General features: G+C 41.3%; 1 protein-coding gene across 5 annotated transcripts in view; it reads left to right on the top strand.

The window, feature by feature from the left end:
- GGT1 (gamma-glutamyltransferase 1) overlaps positions 1–20733 on the top strand; it is a 102029-nt gene extending 81296 nt beyond the window's left edge. For 2 of the 5 annotated variants that reach the window (XM_056530942.1, XM_056530950.1), the window contains exons 4-13: positions 474–563; positions 3521–3713; positions 6043–6200; positions 6298–6447; positions 7290–7423; positions 8180–8385; positions 8724–8851; positions 8936–9048; positions 12015–12128; positions 19130–20733. In XM_056530942.1, the coding sequence (XP_056386917.1) occupies positions 474–563; positions 3521–3713; positions 6043–6200; positions 6298–6447; positions 7290–7423; positions 8180–8385; positions 8724–8851; positions 8936–9048; positions 12015–12128; positions 19130–19276 (1433 nt within the window). In that variant the 3' untranslated portion in view covers positions 19277–20733. Of the gene's footprint in view, positions 1–473; positions 564–3164; positions 3274–3520; positions 3714–6042; positions 6201–6297; positions 6448–7289; positions 7424–8179; positions 8386–8723; positions 8852–8935; positions 9049–12014; positions 12129–19129 lie in introns of those variants that run through there. The other 3 variants (XM_056530959.1, XM_056530963.1, XM_056530973.1) reach the window with 3 other exon arrangements.
- Positions 20734–21875: the final 1142 nt, after the last annotated feature.

Here is a 21875-nt window from a genome sequence, read left to right on the forward strand (position 1 = left end):
ACAAAAGAGAAATCTAAGTCAAAGCTAAATTTGGTGTGACCACAGTTTGGCTTAAAACCAGCCCCAATTTTTCTAGAGCAGGAAGGTTGTTTCCAACATTTTTGAGAAGTAACCATCTTCTGAGCATGCAGGCTTGCCCAAATCCTTCTGTTCCTTCATTTGATTCGATTTACACTGGAGATTGTGTGTACATCATAAGTCACTTTCTTGACGTAACTCTTTAAGATTCTCTGAGCATCTCATAGAGTTATAGTGGAAAGGTTACTTCCGGTCCACTCAGTAAGCACAGGGTAAATCAGCACTGCAGCGAGAACTGGAGGCAGTGTTCAAAGCCTTACTATTGTGAAAACACACAGAACGCCAGTAAGAGGGGGGAGCAGGGCAGCCGTTTACCCTCACATGCTTGTGCTAGGAGGGGAATAAACAATGCGCTGGAGCGTCGCTTTTACGTTATCGTTTTATTTTTCTTGCAGGTAAGGCTGAAGTGATAAATGCTCGTGAAACTGCGCCAATGAATGCCACAGAGAATATGTTTGGGAACAGCACTGCGTTATCACAAAAAGGTAAACTGACAAAGTCCTGAATTTGCTTAGCTTGACTATATTATAAAATGTAAGCTATTCCTGTACATTATAATCATGTTTCCTTTTTGTAAATTGATCATTTATGTCCTCTCCTTCCCATAAAAGTTGGCACTAGTAGAATATAAAAGAGTTGATATGAAAACAAAAGTGTCCTCGTCATACAAAGCTAGTGTGGCATGAGGAAGAACTAAGGTTTTTATCTACATTTTTATGACATACTGTAGGAGATAAAAGTATGAGCCACCAGTGCGGGGTGGGCTAGTGACTTACGGAAAGAGAAGGATGGGGGTCATAAGTAAAAGTGTGCTGTATCAATGAAGGGTTGTGGTGATTTAGTGATGGGGCAGCGATCAGCAGATCTTAGAGAGAAGTCCATGGAGGGTGAGGTTGGGTAATTGAGTCTATGCATGGGGCTTTTGTGGCCTGATTGCATGATCAGTTTCCTTTACTGTCTGCATGACCACACCAATGGGCAAATGTATTCATATGGCTCATTAGGCACCTTGACAAATGATGTAGCTGCTCAGTGATCTGGGTCATGAAAAAATATTCAACGCCAATCAGACCACAAATGCTCAGTGCGGATGCCCAGTTAGAATTACCCAACCCCATTTCTATTTACTAGCCCAAGTGAGGTGCTGTTGTGTCTCTTTGGCAGCTCTGTGATCAGTATCACTTTGCCCAATATAGCATCTGCATTCCTTTGCAGTCTGTCTGACCTGTGCTTCACTGAATATTTAAAGTTCTGTGAGAAACCACCTTGTGATATTTCGTTCCTTGGTCTGACTCATCCAAGTAAGAGGAGAGTCCTCTATAATCACCCTTAAATGTCGGCCCAACAAATAATATCTTGGTGATTCTAAGGCCCAATTTATTACCAAGCATTTTCATTCAACAATGCTATAGTCTTTTTCAGGGGGCATACGCTTTCTCCTTATTAGTTGACTGGGTGTTCTTCAGCTCCAAGCTCCAGCTCCAAGAACTGCACCTAAACCCACATCAGATGCATCAGTCTGGACCACAAATTGTGAAATCGTGTGTTATCAAAACCAGTTCTCTACAGAGAACTGACTTCAGCTTTCGATACCCACCCTTTGGCTTCGCATTTCCCTTAGTAAGTTCTGTCAAGGGAGCTGCTATGGTATCTGTTATAAACCTGCAGTAGAAACACACAATTCACAAAAAAAGATCTCACTTGTCACTTTTGTTAGGTCAAGTGTATAAAAAAATACCCTTGGCATCAAGCATGCGCACGGTTTACTACATTCGCTCAGATCCCTGTGCATGTGCTTGTAGTAGCAGCAGATTGCTACTATGAGTGGACACAGGCACAGACAGGGGGCTCGCACTAGGGTTGGTCATTGGCGGATCCACAGTCTAAAATAGGGTGTGACCCTACCCTAAAAAATCTGCTATCAGATATTTCTTAGCCCAGTATTGACGTTTCAAATGTCTTCTTTGGTGGTGGTCGGGTTTTAGCCTTCCTTACCTTAACTATGTGTCTGAACCCTGAACAATTTGTATTGCTGGCCACTCCAGGTAGGTTGCAGTTCTTGAGTATGACAGCACTGGAGTATAACAGTTCCCTGGTAGCTTCACGTTTGATTCTCCTCAAATCTTTAGTAGTTAGCTTGTGTCTTTCTTTCATAGCCTGTTTCTTGTGACCCTGTTGTTCATTTGCATGTGATCATGCCCCAATATCTTAGCAATTTGAAGAGTGCTAAAAAAAAAAAAACTTTTTACAATTTTCAACATTTTAATTGGTTAAAGGGTACCTCTCATCAAATAAACTTTTGATATATTTTAGATTAATGAATGTTGAATAACTTTCTAATACCATGTTAATGAAAAATATGCTTCTTTCTATTGTATTTTTCCTGATCAGTCCTGTCAGCAAGCATTTCTGACTCATGCTGGAGTCCTAAACACTCAGAGCTGCCAGCCTGCTTTGTTCACAGCCAAACAGGCTGTGAACAAAGCAGGCTGGCAGCTCTGAGTGTTCTCCTTTGTGAACAAATCAGACTGGCAGCTCGTAGTGTTTAGGACTCCAGCATGAGTCTGAAATGCTTTCTGCCAGGACTGGTAGGGAGACCCCTAGTGGTCATTTCTTCAAAGTGGAAAATTAAATAGAAAGAAGAATATTTTTTTAATAACATGCAATTGTCAGGTTATTCTGCATACATTAATCTATAATATATCAAAAGTTTCTTTGATGAGAGGTACACTTTAATTAAAATTTTTTTTTTTTTGGCCCATTCTGCCTGAGGAAATAATAATGCACACCTTGATATAGGGTGTTCATCTCCTTGGACCACATCCTCCTGTATTAAACAAATACACATCATCTGATATGCTAAAATCCAATAAGTAGAGTTTATACAGCTTGAAGTTGAAAAAATATGCATAAGAAAAATGGTATGGACAAAATACTGCCCTAATAATTGTACAAACAGAGATTTATCAAAACATGTGTAGGGTAGGAGTGACACAGTTGCCCATAGCAACCAATCAGATCGCTTCTTTCCTTTTTAAAAAGGCCTCTGAGAAATGAAAGAAGTAATCTGATTGGTTGCTAACCCTTCCCCTACACAGGTAATGATAAATCTTCACCACAGTGTGCATATTTTGCTGCTTTGGACTTTCCAGACTGCCCTATACTGTTTTCATGTGTATGCCATACCTTTATCTCGTAAGAAGATAATTCTTTGTTTTCGTAGGTCTCTTGGTCAATATTATCAGTTGATATCAAATTAATTATATTTAGTTAATAGCAAAATAAATGTGGTCTTTTGGTGATGTCCAAAGCAACAAGTCAGATTCCAATTGCTTGACTAATTGCCATACGCTATAACACTTTATATTTATTGTTCATTCTTTGCTTGCATGTATTTTACTCCCTGCTATTTACTTTCTATTAACAACAATGTCTTTTACAGGGGGCTTGTCTATAGCAGTGCCAGGGGAGATTAGGGGATACCAAATAGCACACCAACGGCATGGCAAGTTACCATGGAAACGTTTGTTTGAACCAAGCATTAAGTTAGCTCGTGAGGGATTCCCTGTTGGCCTGGGTCTATCCCAGGGTCTTACTTCAGCCAAGGCAGTTATTGAACAAGACAAGTCACTTTGGTAAGAAACACCATATTTTATCTTGTAGTCTGAAAAAATAAGCTTCTGGAGTCCGGTAGGAGGGAGTAGGAGAAATAAGTGATTAAATCAGGCCTCTCACATTGACTAGTATTTTTCTGTACACAGGATATACAAGGTAGTTGTAGAAGTTGTGATAAGACATTAGTCCCATCACACTTTAATACACGAGATAGAATGTTATTTCTTTAGACTTATACTTTTTCTTCTCATTGATTGATTATTCATTTTGTGTCATTTTTCTTGTGATACATAGGCCTTTATTTTATACCAGTACCTTTTTGTGATATTGTAGGGGAAATATTAAAAATAAAGTAGTTTTTTTTCTCTTTTTTGTTCATTTGTCATACTTTCTTATTTGATGAATAGCAGACAGTGGAGGGGGGGATTTATCAAAACCTGTGCAGAGAAATAGTTGACTAGGTACCCATAGAAACCAATCAGATCACTTCTTTCATTTTTAAAAAGGCCTCTGGAAAATGAAAGAAGTGATCCGATTGGTTGTGCCTCTAAATTACTTTTTAGCTGTCTTTTAGGCCATATGCTTTGTGGTTTTGCTTTATTTATTTACTTATTTGTTCATTCATTGTTTTATTTTTTTGTTTGCTTAAACAAAAGCAGAGGAAAAGTTGCTGAGTTGCCCATAGCAACCAATCAGATTACTTCTTTCATTTTTCAGAGGCCTTTTCAAAAAAGAAGCAATCTGATTTGTTGCTATGGGCAACTCAGCAACTTTTCTTCTGGACAGGTTTTGATAAATCTTCCCCTTAGTGTAGCACTGACCTCAGGCGATTTTTCCATCATGAACTTAAATGAGGGTGGAGAGGAGATTACATTCAGTAGGCAGTGCTGTGTAGATAGTAGGAACACAAGTATTTACACAAGAGCCACCTGCCCTTGGTGATAAGAGATAAAAGGGAAGACTTGGTTTACCTTTAAATGGGCACTGTCATGAAATCTAAAAATTGATATGTTGTAGTACTTAAGTACTACAACATATCTCTAATATACTTTAATTAAAAAAAGTGATTTTAAACAAGTTTAAAATCACTTTTAAATTCGGCCACTAGGGGTCGCCCTCCTAGTGGCCGAATGCATTCTGCAGTGACGTCACTACTGGATTTCGACTCATTTCAGCCTGGCAAATGAGTCGAAATCCAGTCACTGCGGTGCTCGCTCGCGCCTGTCAATCAGACAGGCGAGAGCGAGCACGCTGATAGCTGGGGCTGCGCGCATTGGCCAGCTCCACTGGCCTCGTGCGCGGCCCCTCCCCCCCCCCCCCCCTTACCCTGTCCGGAGGCCGTTACCCTGTCCGGAGGCAGCTCATTGATCCTCTGGTAAGTCTTCCTCACTGGAGGAATGGGGTGGGGGAAGCGGGGTTCGGGGGAGTGCCGCCGCTCAGCACTAGAGGTATGGGGGTGGGGAGCGGGGTTCGGGAGAGCGCCGCCGCCGCCGCTGCTGCTGCTCCCGAAGTAGCACTGCTTATTGTTTTCACCACAGGGTGCCTCCAGCTTTTTCACCACTACAACTCCCAGAATGCCCTGACAGCCAGTAGATGTTAGGGCAAGCTGGGAGTTGTAGTGGTGAAACAGCTGGAGGCACCCTGTATAGTGAGCTAAGGGCGGAAGTGCCGGCTCCAGCAGGCATCAGTGACGTGGTGCCTGCTGGGGAAGTCTGCCTGGTAGTGAGCACACTACCAGGCAGACAAAAAGGGATTTTAATATAGTAAAAAAAAAATGTAAAGGGAGGGAGGGGGTTAGGGAGAGATGGGAAATAGGCAGGGACAGAAAGAAAGAAAAAATGGATGGTGGGAGCTACACTTTAAGGTATAGTATGGACTCTCTGGAGTACCAAATAGCCCATGTGAAAGAGGCACTCAGGATGTAAGCACACAGTGCTAAGCTTAGCAGAGAGCCTGCACTAGCTAAGCCCCCACCCCCACAACCTATGTTCCATCTGGCTTGCTGTGCTGCTAGAGACAGAATTCCCCTAACAGGCACTGGACAACAGTGTGCAGAGAAGTGAAACACCTAATGAGCAAGATTATTTGTGCTTTTTTTGGGGTAAGGAATCATTTTCATAAATATTTACAAATATGTTTAGAAATCAGATGACGTTGTTTGAAACAAAAGTGACTATTTAGAGTACTCAGAAGATGTCAATTTTATAAAAAAAAAAAATAGATAAGCAATGGCATAGGAATTCCTGGAGTACACAATTACCTCTTATTTTTATTTTAACTAACCAGTGTTTTTTGATGACTGACATTTATCAGTGAATCTACCAATGCTTCTTGTTAATGTCTTTCCAGTGAGGTATTTTGTAATGCACAGGGAAAAGCCTTGCAGGAAGGAGATATTGTGAAGTTTCCTAAACTAGCAGACACTCTTCAGGTCCTGGCGGATGATCCTGATTCCTTCTATACTGGCGCACTTGCCAAGCAGATTGTAAGAGACATCCAGCAAGCTGGTGAGAAAATACATAAGCTGTTCTGTTTTGTAGGTGGTAGGCATGGACAGCTGGACTTTTAAAGACATGCCTTCACTTTCTTCACATTGTGCTGCAGATGGAATTATTACAGAGGAAGATCTGAGAAATTATCAAGTTGATGTCAACGAGGAGCCGCTTAGTTTCCAGCTAGGAGACTATAGTCTAATCAGCCCTACTGCGCCTCTGAGTGGTCCTGTCCTTGGACTCATACTGAACATTCTAAAAGGTATGAGACTCAACACTCACTGTTTTGTGACAGTTTATAGCCTCTAAACATAGACAAAACTGTTTATGGTGTACCGTAGTTATAAAAAAGCATCATGCACTGTACAAAATGGGGGGCTTTCTTAAGTGGTTTAGTCTAAGCTTACACTGTCTAATAATAAGACAGTTTAAATAAATCTGCCACATATTTTCTGATGGGAAAACCACGTTGTTCGTTGATATGTACTATAATCGGAGATCAAGTCCTGAGAAAAAAAAAGTGTGGAAACTCACCCAAGATTTCTACTGAAGGGCTGGACTCCTGCTAATGGGAACAGTGTTCCTGCTGTGGAAAAAGTGTAGGAATTCCATTCCCATGTGTTCCTGCTGGACTTGAGCCCTGATTATAATATTGTATTTCACTGTGTTGTTATACATTATGTAACATGTTATAACAGTAACTGTTATACATATACTACTATACATGTAGCAGTAATAACAATGTTCATTTGTGCTCGTGGCTACAAACATTGCATATGCATCTGTATGAATAACAAAACAGACCTTACAATAGCAGTTGAAATATGCCATAAGCAAACATTGCATACGTACCTGTATGACTGATAGTTGACCCTACAATAGCGGTTGGAGTGTGCCTTAAACCACGTCAGAAGGCACGCTTATAGAGGGCATACCCTATAGATAGTAAAAGAGTAAATAAGGGAGGGTTGGGTGGGTTCAGCCCAAACCGTATGCCCCACCTACAGGTACAGTTATATAGCCCCGCCTGGACAAATATAGCCTTAACAGGCTTTATACTTATTGTCTGTTGGATTGCATTTCATTCTCTCATGTTTTGTGCAGGTTTTAGCTTTTCTGCCCAGAGTATAAAGCCTGCATCTCTTGGACTGACCTACCACCGCATAGTAGAAGCTTTCCGTTTTGCCTATGCTAAAAGAACTCTGCTAGCTGATCCCAAGTTTGTGGATATAACAGAGGTAAAGCAGCTCGATACATGGAAGTGTACACTGAATAAGGGCTCATGCACAAAGTCATATTATGGCATAGAAATCTACAGACCCATGCTCCACCTCCTTGTGCCTCCGATAGCATACAGAGATTTTTCGCATGGATTTCAGTAGGAAAAATGTATGGCATTTCCCATCATATGCTGTATAATGGGGTATTATTTCATATAATTTCCTAGAAAGATTGACAAGAAGAACCCAGCACTCTATGGAGAGACTATATAGCACCCCACAGATTGCCTACAGTTTTGTGATATGAAACCATAGGGACAATACAGATGGCCTGATAGTCCATGTTAAACTCTATTTCCGGTGTCTAACATGCAGCATAAATAATTATGTATATCAGAAGAAAAGCAAAGAAGTCCAGCGCAAAACTCATGGAACGAGGATTTATTTCATGTTCACACGGAGCATATACAAGAACATTCACAATGGTACAGGTGATGCGTTTCAGCTGTGGAAGTGGGCATGTCTAAGGCCAACTTCCACAGCCGAAATGCGTCACCTGTACCATTGTGAATGTTCCTGTATATGCTCCATGTGAAAATGAAATAAATCCTCGTTCCATGAGTTTTGTGCAGGACTTCTTTGCTTTTCTTCTGATGTTTGTTGGGTGTAGTCCACACCTGTCCGTGCAGCAATTTACAGATTAAGGGTGAGCTGAAACGTACCTGCTATTTTCTATTGTTATGTATATATCCATATGTCATTTGTTTCCTATAGCTGTATTCCTCCTTGCAGGTAATGAAGAACATAACTTCGGATAACTTTGCTGCAAATCTAAGAGATAAAATTTCAAACAATACCACCCACCCATCAGAATACTATGAGCCCATATTCTACACTCCAGAAAACCATGGCACAGCACACCTGTCAGTTGTGGCAGATGATGGAAGTGCTGTGTCTGCCACCAGCACCATCAATCAATAGTAAGAGAAAAGTTTCTATATTTCTTACTCTATCATATTCCTGTGTGTTGTTCTAATCACTATGTAAAAAACAGAGCTATTCAATTAGTTTATTTCTACTATTTTAGTAGGATTTATACATTGTTTACTTTCTCTCTGTTACTTCTCTAAAGATTTGAATGAATGCATTGGCATAGCTATAGAGTGGGCAGAAATCAGAGTCAAACCTGGGCCCTGGTTCATATGAATAAATATAAACCGGTCCCTATTGTGCATATGTTTAACCCAATATCTGTATGTATGTATACTTATATATATATACTAATATATACTAATATTTTTTTATCTCTATGTTCCAGCTTTGGATCTAAGGTTCGCTCCAATGTAACTGGGATCATCTTCAATAATGAGATGGATGATTTTAGCTCACCACTCATAACCAATGGATTTGGTGTTCCACCCTCACCAGCTAATTTTATCAGACCGGGTATCTCTGTCTTCAGAACACATTAAATGAAAGAATATGGCTCCAATGAAACATTAGAAATCTTGACTTTATAAACTCTTGCAGGTAAACGTCCTCAGTCTTCCATGTGTCCATCAATCATACTGGATAAGGACAGAAACGTACATATGGTGATTGGAGCTTCTGGAGGGACTAAAATCACCACATCAACAGCACTGGTAAGAAACAATTACTTTAAAATGGAATTCAAATCTAGATCATGTCATTCATATCACTATTAAAAAAATGTTTATTGTTTAATGAACCTTGGCCAGTCCATCATAGCTCTAGAAGCATTTAAGCAGAAAATTCAGTGTGACTTCCATCTTCTCATACTTGCTGGGATCCAAGATATATGGGGACGTTAAGTGGCTGTCAGAACCCGTAGGGTTAATCTGCCCCGAAAGTTTTTGTTTTTCTTGGTTGCTGGGACTACGCCTTTGTGCTTCTGGATGTGGTTCAGTTTCCAGCCAATTAGAGTCCTCTTGTTAGCTGCACAGGCATACAGTAATGGCCGTAAATGTTGGCACCCCTGAAATTTTTCTAGAAAATGAAATATTTGTCACAGAAAAGGATTGCAGTACATGTTTTGCTATACACATGTTTATTCCCTTTGTGTGTAATGGAACTAAACAAAAAAAGGAGATAAAAAAGCAAATTGGACATAATGTCACACCAAACTCCAAAAATGGGCTGGACAAAATTATTGGCACCCCTAACTTAAAGGGGCATTCCAGGATTTTTTTTTATTTGACTATGCTACAGGGGCTGTAAAGTTAGTGTAGTTTATAATATAGTGTCTGTACCTGTGTGTGATGGTTTTCTCACAATTCTTCTGTGATTTTCACCCTACTATTTATTTTTAACAGCATACAAAATGACTGTTGTCTTGGATTTTTCCCAGCTTGCAATGCGGCCAAGACCTGACTCACTAGTCAGCTGATGACAGGGAGCCTGTCTGCTTCAATGGGTGGAGGGATCACTTGGTGGGAGAGAGATCAATCTGCAACTAATGCAACAGCTGTAGGCACCCTGATTGAAAACCACAGGTCTTTTGTTTGAATGGGTGGGGTGGCTGATGTGTGGGGGGAGAAAATGGAATTGTGGGATTTGTAGTAAAAAAAAGAAAAGTCAAACAGGAAATACAAGTTCACAAAAAGCTAGCCACAGTGTTATGGTAATTTTATGACATGCCATTTAGCCCCAAGACAAGTGCAGATCCTTCCTAAGCATGTCCATTACTGCCTGCCAGGTACATACTATAATCACCTTATGGTGGATAACCCCTTTAATATTTGGTAGCACACCCTTTGGAAAGAATAACTGAAATCAGTCGCTTCCTAAAATCATCAATAAGCATTTTACACCTCTCAGCCGGAATGTTGGACCACTCTTCCTTTGCAAACTGCCCCAGGTCTCTCTTATTGGAAGGGCGCCTTTTCCCAACAGCAATTTTAAGATCTCTCTACAGGTGTTCAATGGGATTTAGAGCTGGACTCATTGCTGGCCACTTCAGAACTCTCCAGCGCTTTGTTGCCATCCATTTCTGGGTGCTTTTTGACATATGTTGGGGTCATTGTCCTGCTGCAGGACCCAAGATCTCGGACACAAACCCAGCTTTATGACACTGGGCTCTACAGTGCGACCCAAAATCCGTTGGTAATCCTCAGATTTCATGATACCTTGCACACATTCAAGGCACCCAGTGCCAGAGGCAGCGAAACAACCCAAAAACATAATTGAACCTCCACCATATTTCACTGTAGGTACTGTGTTATTTTCTTTGTAGGCCTCATTCCGTTTTCGGTAAACAGTAGTGCTGATGTGCTGATGTGCTTTACCAAAAAGCTCTATCTTGGTCTTTTGGCAGAAGGCTTACTCAAGTTCATTTTGGCAAAATGTAGTCTTGCTCTTAATGTCTCTGCGTCAGCAGTGGGGTCCTCCTGGGTCTCCTGCCATAGCGTTTCGTTTCATTTAAATGTCAACGGATAGTTTGTGCTGACACTGATTCTCACTGAGCCTGCAGGAAAGCTTGATTATCTTTGGAACTTGTTTGGGGTTGCTTATCCACCATCCAGACTATCCTGCATTGACACATTTCGTAAATTTTTCTCTTCCGTCCACGCCCAGGGAGATTAGCTACAAACTTTTTGATAATGTTGCACACTGTGGACAAAGGCAAATCTAAATCTCTGGAGATTTTGGTTCTAAAGTCCTCAGACAGTTCTCTTCTCCTCTTTCTGTTGTCCATGCTTAGTGTGGCATGCACAGACACACAATGCAAAGACTAATTGATCTTCTCTCCCTTTTATCTGCTTTCTGATGTGATTTTTATATTGCCCACACCTGTTACTTGCCCCAGGTGAGTTTAAAGGAGCATCACATGCTTGAAACAATCCTATTTTTCCACAATTTTGAAAGGATGCCAATAATTTTGTCCAGACCATTTTGGAGTTTGGTGTGACATTATGTCCAATATGATTTTTTTTCCACCCTTTTTTGGTTTAGTTACACAAATACACACAAAGGGAACAAACATGTGTATAGCAAAACATGTGTCACTGCAATCCTTTTCTGTGAGAAATACTTCATTTTCTATAAAAAATTTCCCAGTCATTCCTTGCCTGTCAAAGTTCTTGTAACTGACCTAAAAATGAGGAGATGCTTAGTTTTTAGCTAGGAGACTACACGCTGACCTACTGATATTGTATATTCTGGTACTGTGACTCTTGGCTCGGCTTTTGACTACCATTTGACACTCTGCTATTGTACTTCGTTCCCTCCTGGCTTGGACTCGGCTCATTGACTGCGTATTTGTGTGTATGTGTTTAGGTTTATTTGTTAGTTTTGTGTGCCTCCAGCTGTTCCCAACCTTTATCAATTTTTTGTAGTTTATTGTTGAGACTGTGACTGCCCATCACTTATATAAGAAGGGCAGGGTACACAAGTAGGCAGGGAGAGAGGGAGTGGGCAAGTTCAGGACTGCACTCTATCCCTGCCCAACGTGACAGTGGCCCTGTGACTGCCTAAGACATAAATGAAAACTATTGTCACTGATGGTGGAATCCTGGCAGGATCGATATATAGGGATATTTGACAACGTCATCAGCAAGTATTGAGTTCAGTTTTGTCTTTTCTTTTGCAGACCATTATAAATTCACTATGGTTTGGCTATGATATAAAGAATGCAGTGGAGCTGGCACGGGTGCATAATCAGCTATTCCCTAATGACACTACTGTAGAAGATACAATAGAAAAGGTCTGTGAGATTTATTGAATTATTTTTATTTTGCCAAGCATGAATAATTGGTTTCATAACAGTGATCTCTGGTGAATATGAGTGCCCAAAAAATATAAACCCCATCCTCTCATGTTACTTATACATACCTGCTGTTATACATACCTGCTTATTCTCCCATGCTGCCGTCTCTTTTTACTTTTTTTTTGTTGCAGTATATTGCTGACTGCAAGATGGGGGGTATCTTTCTGTACCTTCATCCAGAAGTCAGCCAAAAAAGGGTCTCTTAAAGGGGTATTCCAGAAAAAAAAAAATTCTTTTTATATCAACTGGCTCCAGAAGGTTAAACATATCTGTAAATTACTTCTATTAAAAAATCTTAATCCTTCCAATAATTATCAGCTGCTGAAGTTGAGTTGTTCTTTTCTGTCTGGCATCTCTGCTTGTCTCGGGAACTGCACAGAGTAGAAGAGGTTTGCTATGGGGATTTGCTTCTACTCTGGACAGTTCCCGAGACAGGTGTCATCAGAGAGCACTTAGACAGAAAAGAACAACTCAACTTCAGCAGCTCATAAGTACTGAAAGGATTAAGATTTTTTTCATAGAAGTAATTTACAAATCTGTTTAACTTTCTGGATCCAGTTGATGTATATGAAATTTTTTTTCCTGGATAACCCCTTTAAAGGGGTTATCCAGGAATAGGAAACAGAGCTAATTTCTTTCAAAAACACTCCTTGTATGTCTCCAGGTTGAGTGTGGTCCTGCAGCTCAGTTCTATTGAAATGAATGGAGCCAAGTTGTAATACCACGCAACACCTGGGGAAAGTTGTGGAGCTGTTTTGAAAGAAATTAGCTCTGTTTGTCTATTCCTGGATAACCCCTTTAAGGTCCATTGTATGAATGTTTAATTTTTGCAAACAATTATATATACCTAAAGACATTTTTAATTTAAAGTGTACCTGTACATGTCAAAAGTTTTGATCAGTTGGGATCTGAGCGTTCAGATCCCAAACAATTAGTGAGGAGTGGGGAGAAGAGCATTGTTGACTTAGACAATCCCATAGACTAACATTGTAAGTTTGTCTTACTTAGCTAGAACTAGCTGGGAGAAGGGCGAGCTATCTGTCATGGACTGAACCCCAACCAATCAAACCTTTTGACAGTGTCCATTTACATATTATTACACAATAAACCGGAATAGAACAATTTTTATGATCTGTATTGCACCCGATGATGAAATAATATAAAAGTTGGGGTCCAATGTACATATAAGAGCCAGGCAGAAACTTTCTGGAGCAATGTAGAAAGTGTATTGTTGTGCACCTCTTTCCGAGTCAAAAAGAAGGAACAAAAGCAGAGGGGTCAAAAGTCAGGACTGTCTCTCCAGAAGAGGGATACTTAGGACATATAAGGAAGACTAAATTTAGAAAGTTAATTTGTTTTCCCTTAGTCTCCTCAGCAGCACAATGTGGGTGTGTCTCCGCCCCTGTGAGCAAATGGGACCTGGGATTTTTTAATGATTTAAATAAAAATTACCCCGGGACCTCCCCCCCCCCCCCCCCCCTGGTATAAAGCACCAGGATCGCACTAGAACAGTGAGTAGATTATAAAGCAAAAAGAAAATAAGGGAGGGAAGCTTGTGCTGCTGAGGAGACTAAGGGAAAACAAATTAACTTTCTAAATTTAGTCTTCCCTAGCGTCCCTCAGCAGCACAATGTGGGGATCTAGCAAGAATCACCCCTAGGGAGGGTTTTCCTGCATAGCAGTTTGTATAATAGACTTAGCGAAAGTAGTTTCGCTAGACAAAAAGGTATCCACTCTATAATGTTTTAGAAAAGTGAGTGGAGAGTTCCAGGTTGCGGACTGGCAGATATGTTCCAAGGGAACAGAATTACACTCTGCCCAAGAGGCAGAAACAGATCTCGTAGAGTGCGCTCTGGTGAACTCTGGTGAAGTTAACCCTCTAGAGGTATAACATAAATTTATGCATTCGCATATCCATCTTGAAATGGATAGTTTAGATGCCTTGGCACCTTTCTTTACACCCTGGAATAAAATGAGTAGATTCTCCGCTTTCCTGAATGTTTTTTTTCTATCTAGATAGACCCTTAGGCATCTTACCAGATCCAGGGAGGTAAGGTCCTTCTGGGAAGATTCAGAGTCAGGAAACTTTGGGAGACAGATAACCTGGTTAATATTTGCGAAGGAGGGGACCTTAGGCAAAAAAGAAGGTAGGAATCTCAGAAGGACTCTGTCCTGCAAGAAAACTGTGTAAGGTTCTGCCGCAGCTAATGCTTGAAGTTCACCAACTCTCTTGGCGGTGGTGACAGCTAGAAGTAGCACCACCTTAAGAGTGAGGAACCTAAGTTCCACTTCCTCTAAAGGTTCCAAGGGTTGAACCCACAATTGTTGCAAGACCAACGCCAGATCCCAGGGTGTCACTGGTTTCACCGCTCTAGGATGAATTCTAGTGATGGCCTTGATAAATGACCTTATCACTGGTTCCTGAAACAGTCGTCTTTGTAAGGTCGCCGACAGTGCGGCTAGTTGGACCTTGATGGAATTTGGAGAGAGACCTTTGTCAAATCCATCCTGTAAAAATTCGAGAATTGATGGAGTGGATGGAGAAGAAGCATTGATCTTCTTGGTGACACACCAGGAGATATAAATCCTTTTGATTCTAGCATAGGCCTTGTTGATTGCCTCACTCCTAGAGTGAGATAGTGTTTCAAGGATGCGGTCCGAAAACCCTCTGGCTTTTAATAAGGACCTATCAACTTCCATGCTGTCAGATTGAGCGTCTTGAGATTGTGGCAGAATTGAGTGACCTGAGACACAAGATTCTGCCTGACAGGAAGTTTCCAGTATATTCCCTTGCTCATCTGAATGAGCTGGGAGAACCAGGATCTTTTTGGCCAAAAGGGAATGATGGCAATCACCGAGGCCTGATCCTGCCTGATCTTCATTAATACCCTGGGTATCATCGAGATAGGAGGGAATATGTAGGCCAGTTTGAAATTCCATGGAATCGACATTGCATCCAGATAAAGAGGTTTGTCCATCTGGTAAAGGGAGCAGAACTTGTCTAGTTTGCGATTGGATCTTGTGGCCATAAGATCTATTTCCGGGAGACCCCAGCGGTCTATGAGCTGAAGGAATATATCCTGGTCTAGAGTCCATTCTCCCGATACCGTAAGACCTCTGCTTAGACGGTCTGCTATGATATTGTGTACGCCCCTTATGTGGACTGCGGAGAGCCTGAGAACTCGAGTCTCGGCCCATCGAAAGATCTTTGCCACCTCCTGAAGCAGTGGAACTGATCTTGTCCCTCCCTGCTTGTTTATGTAGTAAACAGCCAACATGTTGTCCGTCCTTATTTTGACGGCTTGTCCCAGGAGAGAGGGGGCGAAGTGGAGAAGGGCATAATATATTGCCCTTAGTTCCTTTATATTGGAAGAAAGAGGAAGTTCTTCTGTACTCCACCAGCCATTCACCTTTCTCCCTAGCAGGTGGGCTCCCCATCCTGACCCTGAGGCGTCTGTCGTTAGGATTGACCACTGAGGTTCTACCAGGGACATTCCGTCCTGGGGGTTCGCCCACCAGTTTAGAGATCTGTGGACTGTGGGAGAAAGTTTTAGACACCTCTCTAGAGAGGAACTCCTCCTGTCCCAGGCCTGGAGAACCTCTGTCTAGAGAGGTCTCATGTGCCAGAGTGCCCAAGGGACAGCTTCTACTGAGGAGAATAGGAGTCCTAGGAATCTCATGAGAGTCCTCAGTGACGCTTTGCGGGGGACTCGAAGGAATTGATATCCCCTGGATATCCTGTCCTTCCGTGCTGGAGACAGATAGATTCTCATGTTGTGGGAATCCAAGTAGAACCCTAAAAAGGTTATTTCCTTTGTGGGGAATAGTCTGGATTTCTGAAGATTCACTATCCAACCTAAACTGTGGAGTAAGTCTAGTGTGGTGGTGATGTGATGGCTGAGCTCCTCCTGAGTTTTTGCTAGAAAAAGCCAATCGTCTAAATAGGGTATGATTCTGATGCCCTGTATTCTGAGAATCGCCATCATGGATGAAACCACCTTTGTGAATACGAACGGGGCTGTGGACATGCCAAATGGCAGAACCTTGAACTGGAGATGATGGAGAATTCCCTTGATAAAGACAGCAATTCTTAGGAATTTCCTGTGCCCTGGAAATATGGGAATGTGAAAATAGGCGTCTTTTAGGTCTAATGACGCCATGTAATCGTCTCTCAGAATGAGGGATTTTACTGATCTTATAGTCTCCATCCGAAATTTCTTCTTGACTATAAATTGATTGAGAAACCTGAGGTCTATTATAAGCCTCCATTTTCTTCCAGGCTTGGGTACTAGGAACACTGGGGAATAGACCCCCATGCCCCTCTCGTGTCTGGGAACAGGTTCTACCGCACAACTTGAGATAAGCTCTAGGATGGCTTCCTCTAAAGCCTCCTGTTTTGCAGAAGCTAGAGAGGGGGATATTAGACACCTCTCTGGAGGGAGATACGTTAGGGGAAGGAAATAACCATTCTCCACTACATTTATGACCCAAACATCTTTTATTAGAGTTTTCCAAGCCTTGAGAAAAAAATGAAGGCGCCCGCCTACAGGTAGACTTCTCGCGTCAGAATTCTGGCTTCTTTGAGCCTCTGGCTCTAGATGATCCCTTCCTTGTGGATCCTGATCCTCTGCCACGTCCAGAACCTCTATATTGCCTGTTACCTTGTGGAGATCGATCTCTCCTGGGTTGATTATAGCGCCCGCGAAAGGACTTCTCTGATAAAGGAAGGTTTTTCCCCTTCTTATTGGAGAGCTCCTCCATAATGGTGTCAAGTTCAGTACCAAATAATTTAGCCGGATTGAACTCCAGATTACCAAGAATGTACTTGGAATGACTGTCTCCAGGCCATGGTCTTAACCAAAGAGCCCTCCTAGCAGCTGAAGATAGGGCCATGTTTCTAGAAGCTAACTTCACCTGTTGACAATTTGAGTCATATAGGTAGTCCATACCTAGGTTAACATATTTAAAGGACCTAAGTAAGTCCTGTCTACTGACCCCAGAGTCTTACAGAATGTCATCCTGTATTCTTGAAAGCCAAGATCTCATAGCTCTTATGACCTCAAAGGAGGCATTCCCTACAGCACACTGGCTGGAAGATGCCGTATACGATCTTCTGAGAGTGACCTCCATGCGTCGGTCCATGGGATCCTTGAGACTAGAACCATCATCAGATGGGATAATGGTTCTCTTAGAAAGTTTGGCGATGGCGTAATCCACCTTTGGTGGGTTGACCCAATCCTTAGATCTTTCTTGATCCATGGGGTAAAGAGTTTTAAACCTTTTATTTATAACAGGTGCCTTCTCTGGGTTTATCCATTCTGCCTTCATTAAGTCTAGGACCGTGTCCTCAATCGGGAAAACTCTAGGCCCCTTGGAGGTAGAAGGAGCGTCCTCGCGGGTGGCTGGTGCATTCTCTGCTTGCACAGCTCTGATAAATTTCGGAAATTTCTCCATAGGGAAAAATACTTTCCCCTGTAGCTCCTCTTCCTCTGAACTAGATGATTTTGTCTCATCTATAACCCTGAATTCTTCATCAGAGTGTACAACTACAGGCCTATCGCTTAGTCTGGGCTTCTTCTTAGGAGGAGGAGCAATGGTTAATGAATCCTTCAATTCTTTGATGGAAGAAAAAACAAAATCCTTAACCCAGCAGAACATGTCCTGCATAGAAGGCTCAGTGTCTGGTGGTAACCTGGGGCGACAGGTGGAACAAATAGGATAATCGTATCCGTCTGGAAGGGGAGTCTTGCATGAGTTACACTCCAAATGCTTCCTCTTGTGGGAGGATTTCCCATGGGTCTCCCTGCGCCCTCCTGAACCTCCTGAATCCATAGAAGACATCTAAGAGGTAAGAGAAAGGATTTAAAATGTAAGGAAAAAAATCAACTCGCAAGTATAAATGAACTCCTCCTATCAGGGCAGTAAGAATACCTATTTCTCAGGTATATTAAGTGTGGAAACAACACACCGAATAGGGTAAACGTCTAGTAGCTTTCAGACAATAGTCTTCTGGCTCCAAGAGACCAGAGCCAGGCTAGGGGGCGTTTAAATAGCTGCAAATTGCGCCCAAAAATATAAGCCCCTCCCACTTCCGGGTCTTGTGCCCGGAAACTTAATAATAAATCAAATCTCTTACCTCAACTCTAGGAAACCTTTACCTAACCATATCACCTAAGCACCCTTGATCTCTAACATATTTGGGCTCCCCCTAATAAGAACCGACTCTATACTGCTCTGTACGGATCCGCCGGAAGTGATGTCCCGCAATCCTCGGGCTACAGGAAAATGGCGCCGAAACCGGAAGTGCGGCTAGCGTGGGGTCCGCGAATCCTCCCGGACCCAGGAAAGATGGCGGCGTGCAGCAAACCGGCGGATCACCTGCAAGAAAGGAAAAGAGAAAAGAGAAAGTAGGTAGGGGGAGCGTGGACGTCCATGCTCACACTAGGACAGACAAAAAACTCACTGTTCTAGTGCGATCCTGGTGCTTTATACCAGGGGGGGGGGGGGGGGAGGTCCCGAGGTAATTTTTTATTTAAATCATTAAAAAATCCCAGGTCCCATTTGCTCACAGGGGCAGAGACACACCCACATTGTGCTGCTGAAGGACGCTAGGGAATATGTCAGTAAAGCTACTGCACAGATTTAGCAAAGCTTGGATATGTCCTGTGCAATGGTGGAGGCAGAGAAGCAAGGATACAACAGTAAAATGTATTTTACACTTTATTGATGGTCACAAAGGTTCTGCCTCTTAATTGTTTTTATTGGCACTGGATTTTGGTAACTTTTAGTATTTATCTGATATGTTGGCAAATAATTATACCATGGCGGTCAAATATATATATTTTATTTACTGTCCTACCCTACTGGGGCAGACATTGTTAATAGTCCTGAATGTCTCCTTTATTAATTGTATCATATGTGTTTGTTTTTTCCCCCAGAGTATAGTGAATGAGCTCCAAATGCGTCATCATAATGTAGTATATTCAAGAAGAGCTGGATCTGTGGTTCAGGCCATTTTACGGACCAAGGGCAAATGGGCTGCAGCTTCAGACTCCAGAAAGGGAGGTTATCCTGCAGGCTACTGACCTGTAACCTACATTGTCAAATTATTGTGAGCTGCTTATTGGAGTCTATGTTCACATTGTCCTCAGTGGATTTTAGCTTTCCTTTAATACATTTCAAGACACTTTGACTCAGGGATCAAATGATGTTGTCCATGTGTGTAATCCCTACCTGTGGATACAGAGACACACACTGAATCCTGTCTTCTTCATAAGAAAGGTATAAAATAGAGCATTAAATGAAGGTAATCCTGCAGTTCTGCTATACAATTGGACCACGTCTTTAGGCCATGTCCAGATCACAGAATATGCAGGTGGGATCACATGATAATGCGGAAACTACACTGGACAATACAAACTGTGCCTTTATCGGTTGCTCACTTTGTGACAATTGAAGAACTCCTTCATTGATTTAAGCTGTTTTGTCATTGGATAAAAAGGAAAAGGTTCCTTGAGGGAGAAAGAAGGATTTGCACATCTCTTTCTGGAGATCAACGAATTGTCATCGGACATCGATTATCTACTCTGGCTGACATAAGGTCTACATTATGGTGGTGGATGGATATGTTGCACAATTTTGAGCCACTTTATTGCTTTTTGATCATTACTTGGAAAGGAAACTTGTGTGCATTAATAGCTTTACATTTTCTGGGAAACATCTTTTAAGTAGCCACTAAAACGGTATCATCAAAGTCCTGTTCTGTCCATCCACATTTACAATTTCATCCATCAAAGCCATAAAAATATTTTTGGTGAAAAAAATGAAATTAAGAGTTAAAGGGATTGTCCAAGTTATCATCAATAGCTGGTGCTAGAATTGTGCTGTCTTAGTCAATGTCTAGTGCCTGTAGACCCATGTCAATGCGGCATCACTAACATATGGAACAAGACCACTGAGGTCAATTATTGGTGACTGACGTGGGTATATTGGCACATCATGGCCATGTAAGAAAAAACGTCTGGGAGGACATGAATAGCAGGGCAGGAACGCAACAAAGATTGAAGGGATGAGTCCAGCTTCTTTTTTTATTTTATTATTTTCATATAAGTGCCAGACACTTTTTTTTTTTTTTTTTTTTTTAAATCAACAAACGCTTTTTCTAAAGATGAAACCTATTTTGAACTGCCTTATAAATAAACATATATTGGTAAATAAAGCTACTTTACTACCTGTGGTCTTTACCTGTAGTAAAATATATTCATTAGACAGTTGAAAATAGGTTTCATTGTTGGAAAACCCCCTTAAAATAAAGGATCGGCAGAATAAAAACCTACAACTTACAAGTGTACAAAGCCAATGATATCCAGTCAAAAAGCCTAGTGTATATGGTCATGAAAACAGATAATGTAAGTCTACTTGTATTTTATTTACTGACAGTAAGTGTTTTTTGGTTGTCAGCCCATGACTGGATACAAATAAATACCATTCAGACATAGATATGTGCCAGCTGCAATTATAGTTATTTTATTAACAGGTACACACACACACACATTATATATATATATATATATATATATATATATATATATATATATATACACACACACACATACATAGTATATATGCCTTTTAAAAAGTAGGAAATTTGGTTCTGCTTGTAATTTTTCCAGAAAGGTATACTTCTAGTTCCTCTATTCTTCCTTGTCTAACTTTTAAGTTTCATTGTTCTGTCTCTGTCCATTAAATTTAAGACTTTTATAACCTGTTGTATTTGTTTTATTGTTGTATTTGTTTTATTTTCCTTTTTGTATATAAAAGACCTTACAGATGCTCCGTATACACTCTTAAACAGTTACTAGCAGGGAGAGACACAGAGGATTTCCTACACTGGTCTTAGTCAGCCCAACAACTAACTATGGCCTACCAAGCAGCAGCATAGCCGGGAGACACAACTTCTTACTTTTCTGGCCAGGGCTAGACTACAGTGATTGGTTCTAACCCTTTAGGAAGAGAGAATTCTACTAGGTGACTCCTCCCAAAGACTACTCCAGGAGGCTCTAGCAGCCTGCGAAGGATGTGTAGGTCATGTAACTAGCTTCTCATACACTTTTACAGAGCAATAAATAAATCCACCAGTAGGTGGCAGCAAAGGAGAAGTAAACCATTGCACAACTTTATACCTCAGCGTATGTACATGTAAAGCAGTGTAGAAGCAAAACAATATATGTTAAAGGGGTTTTCCAGCAAAAGAAACAGCTTGAGTATGGTTTTAAAAAGTATAATAAAGCAATTTACAAATATATCGTTATTAGCCATAGTGCACATATCTTCCATATCAACTCTGCTATCTGACTTGTATCTGTGACATCATGTCACACTCAGAGCTCCTGTTCCTGCTCCCCCTCCTCTCCTGTCTGGAGAGGGTAAGACCATTGATGTGAAGAGGGAAAACTCATATTACTGCTAATTAGATTTTAAGGCAGAAGGATCCTTTCTCAGTCCCAGTAGTATCAATCAGAACAGGCTAACTGCTGTCTTATCTGAAGTAGGTTTCTTGCTGACTTAAAGTGTACCTATCATTTGCAAAAACCTTTTATGCAATGTATATAATAACGGTATATGTATATTTGTCATATACTTTGGTTAAAATTAGGGATGCACCGAAATTTCGGCTGTCAGAAA

Source organism: Hyla sarda, chromosome 1 (assembly GCF_029499605.1).
Source record: "Hyla sarda isolate aHylSar1 chromosome 1, aHylSar1.hap1, whole genome shotgun sequence".
Taxonomy (NCBI): domain Eukaryota; kingdom Metazoa; phylum Chordata; class Amphibia; order Anura; family Hylidae; genus Hyla; species Hyla sarda.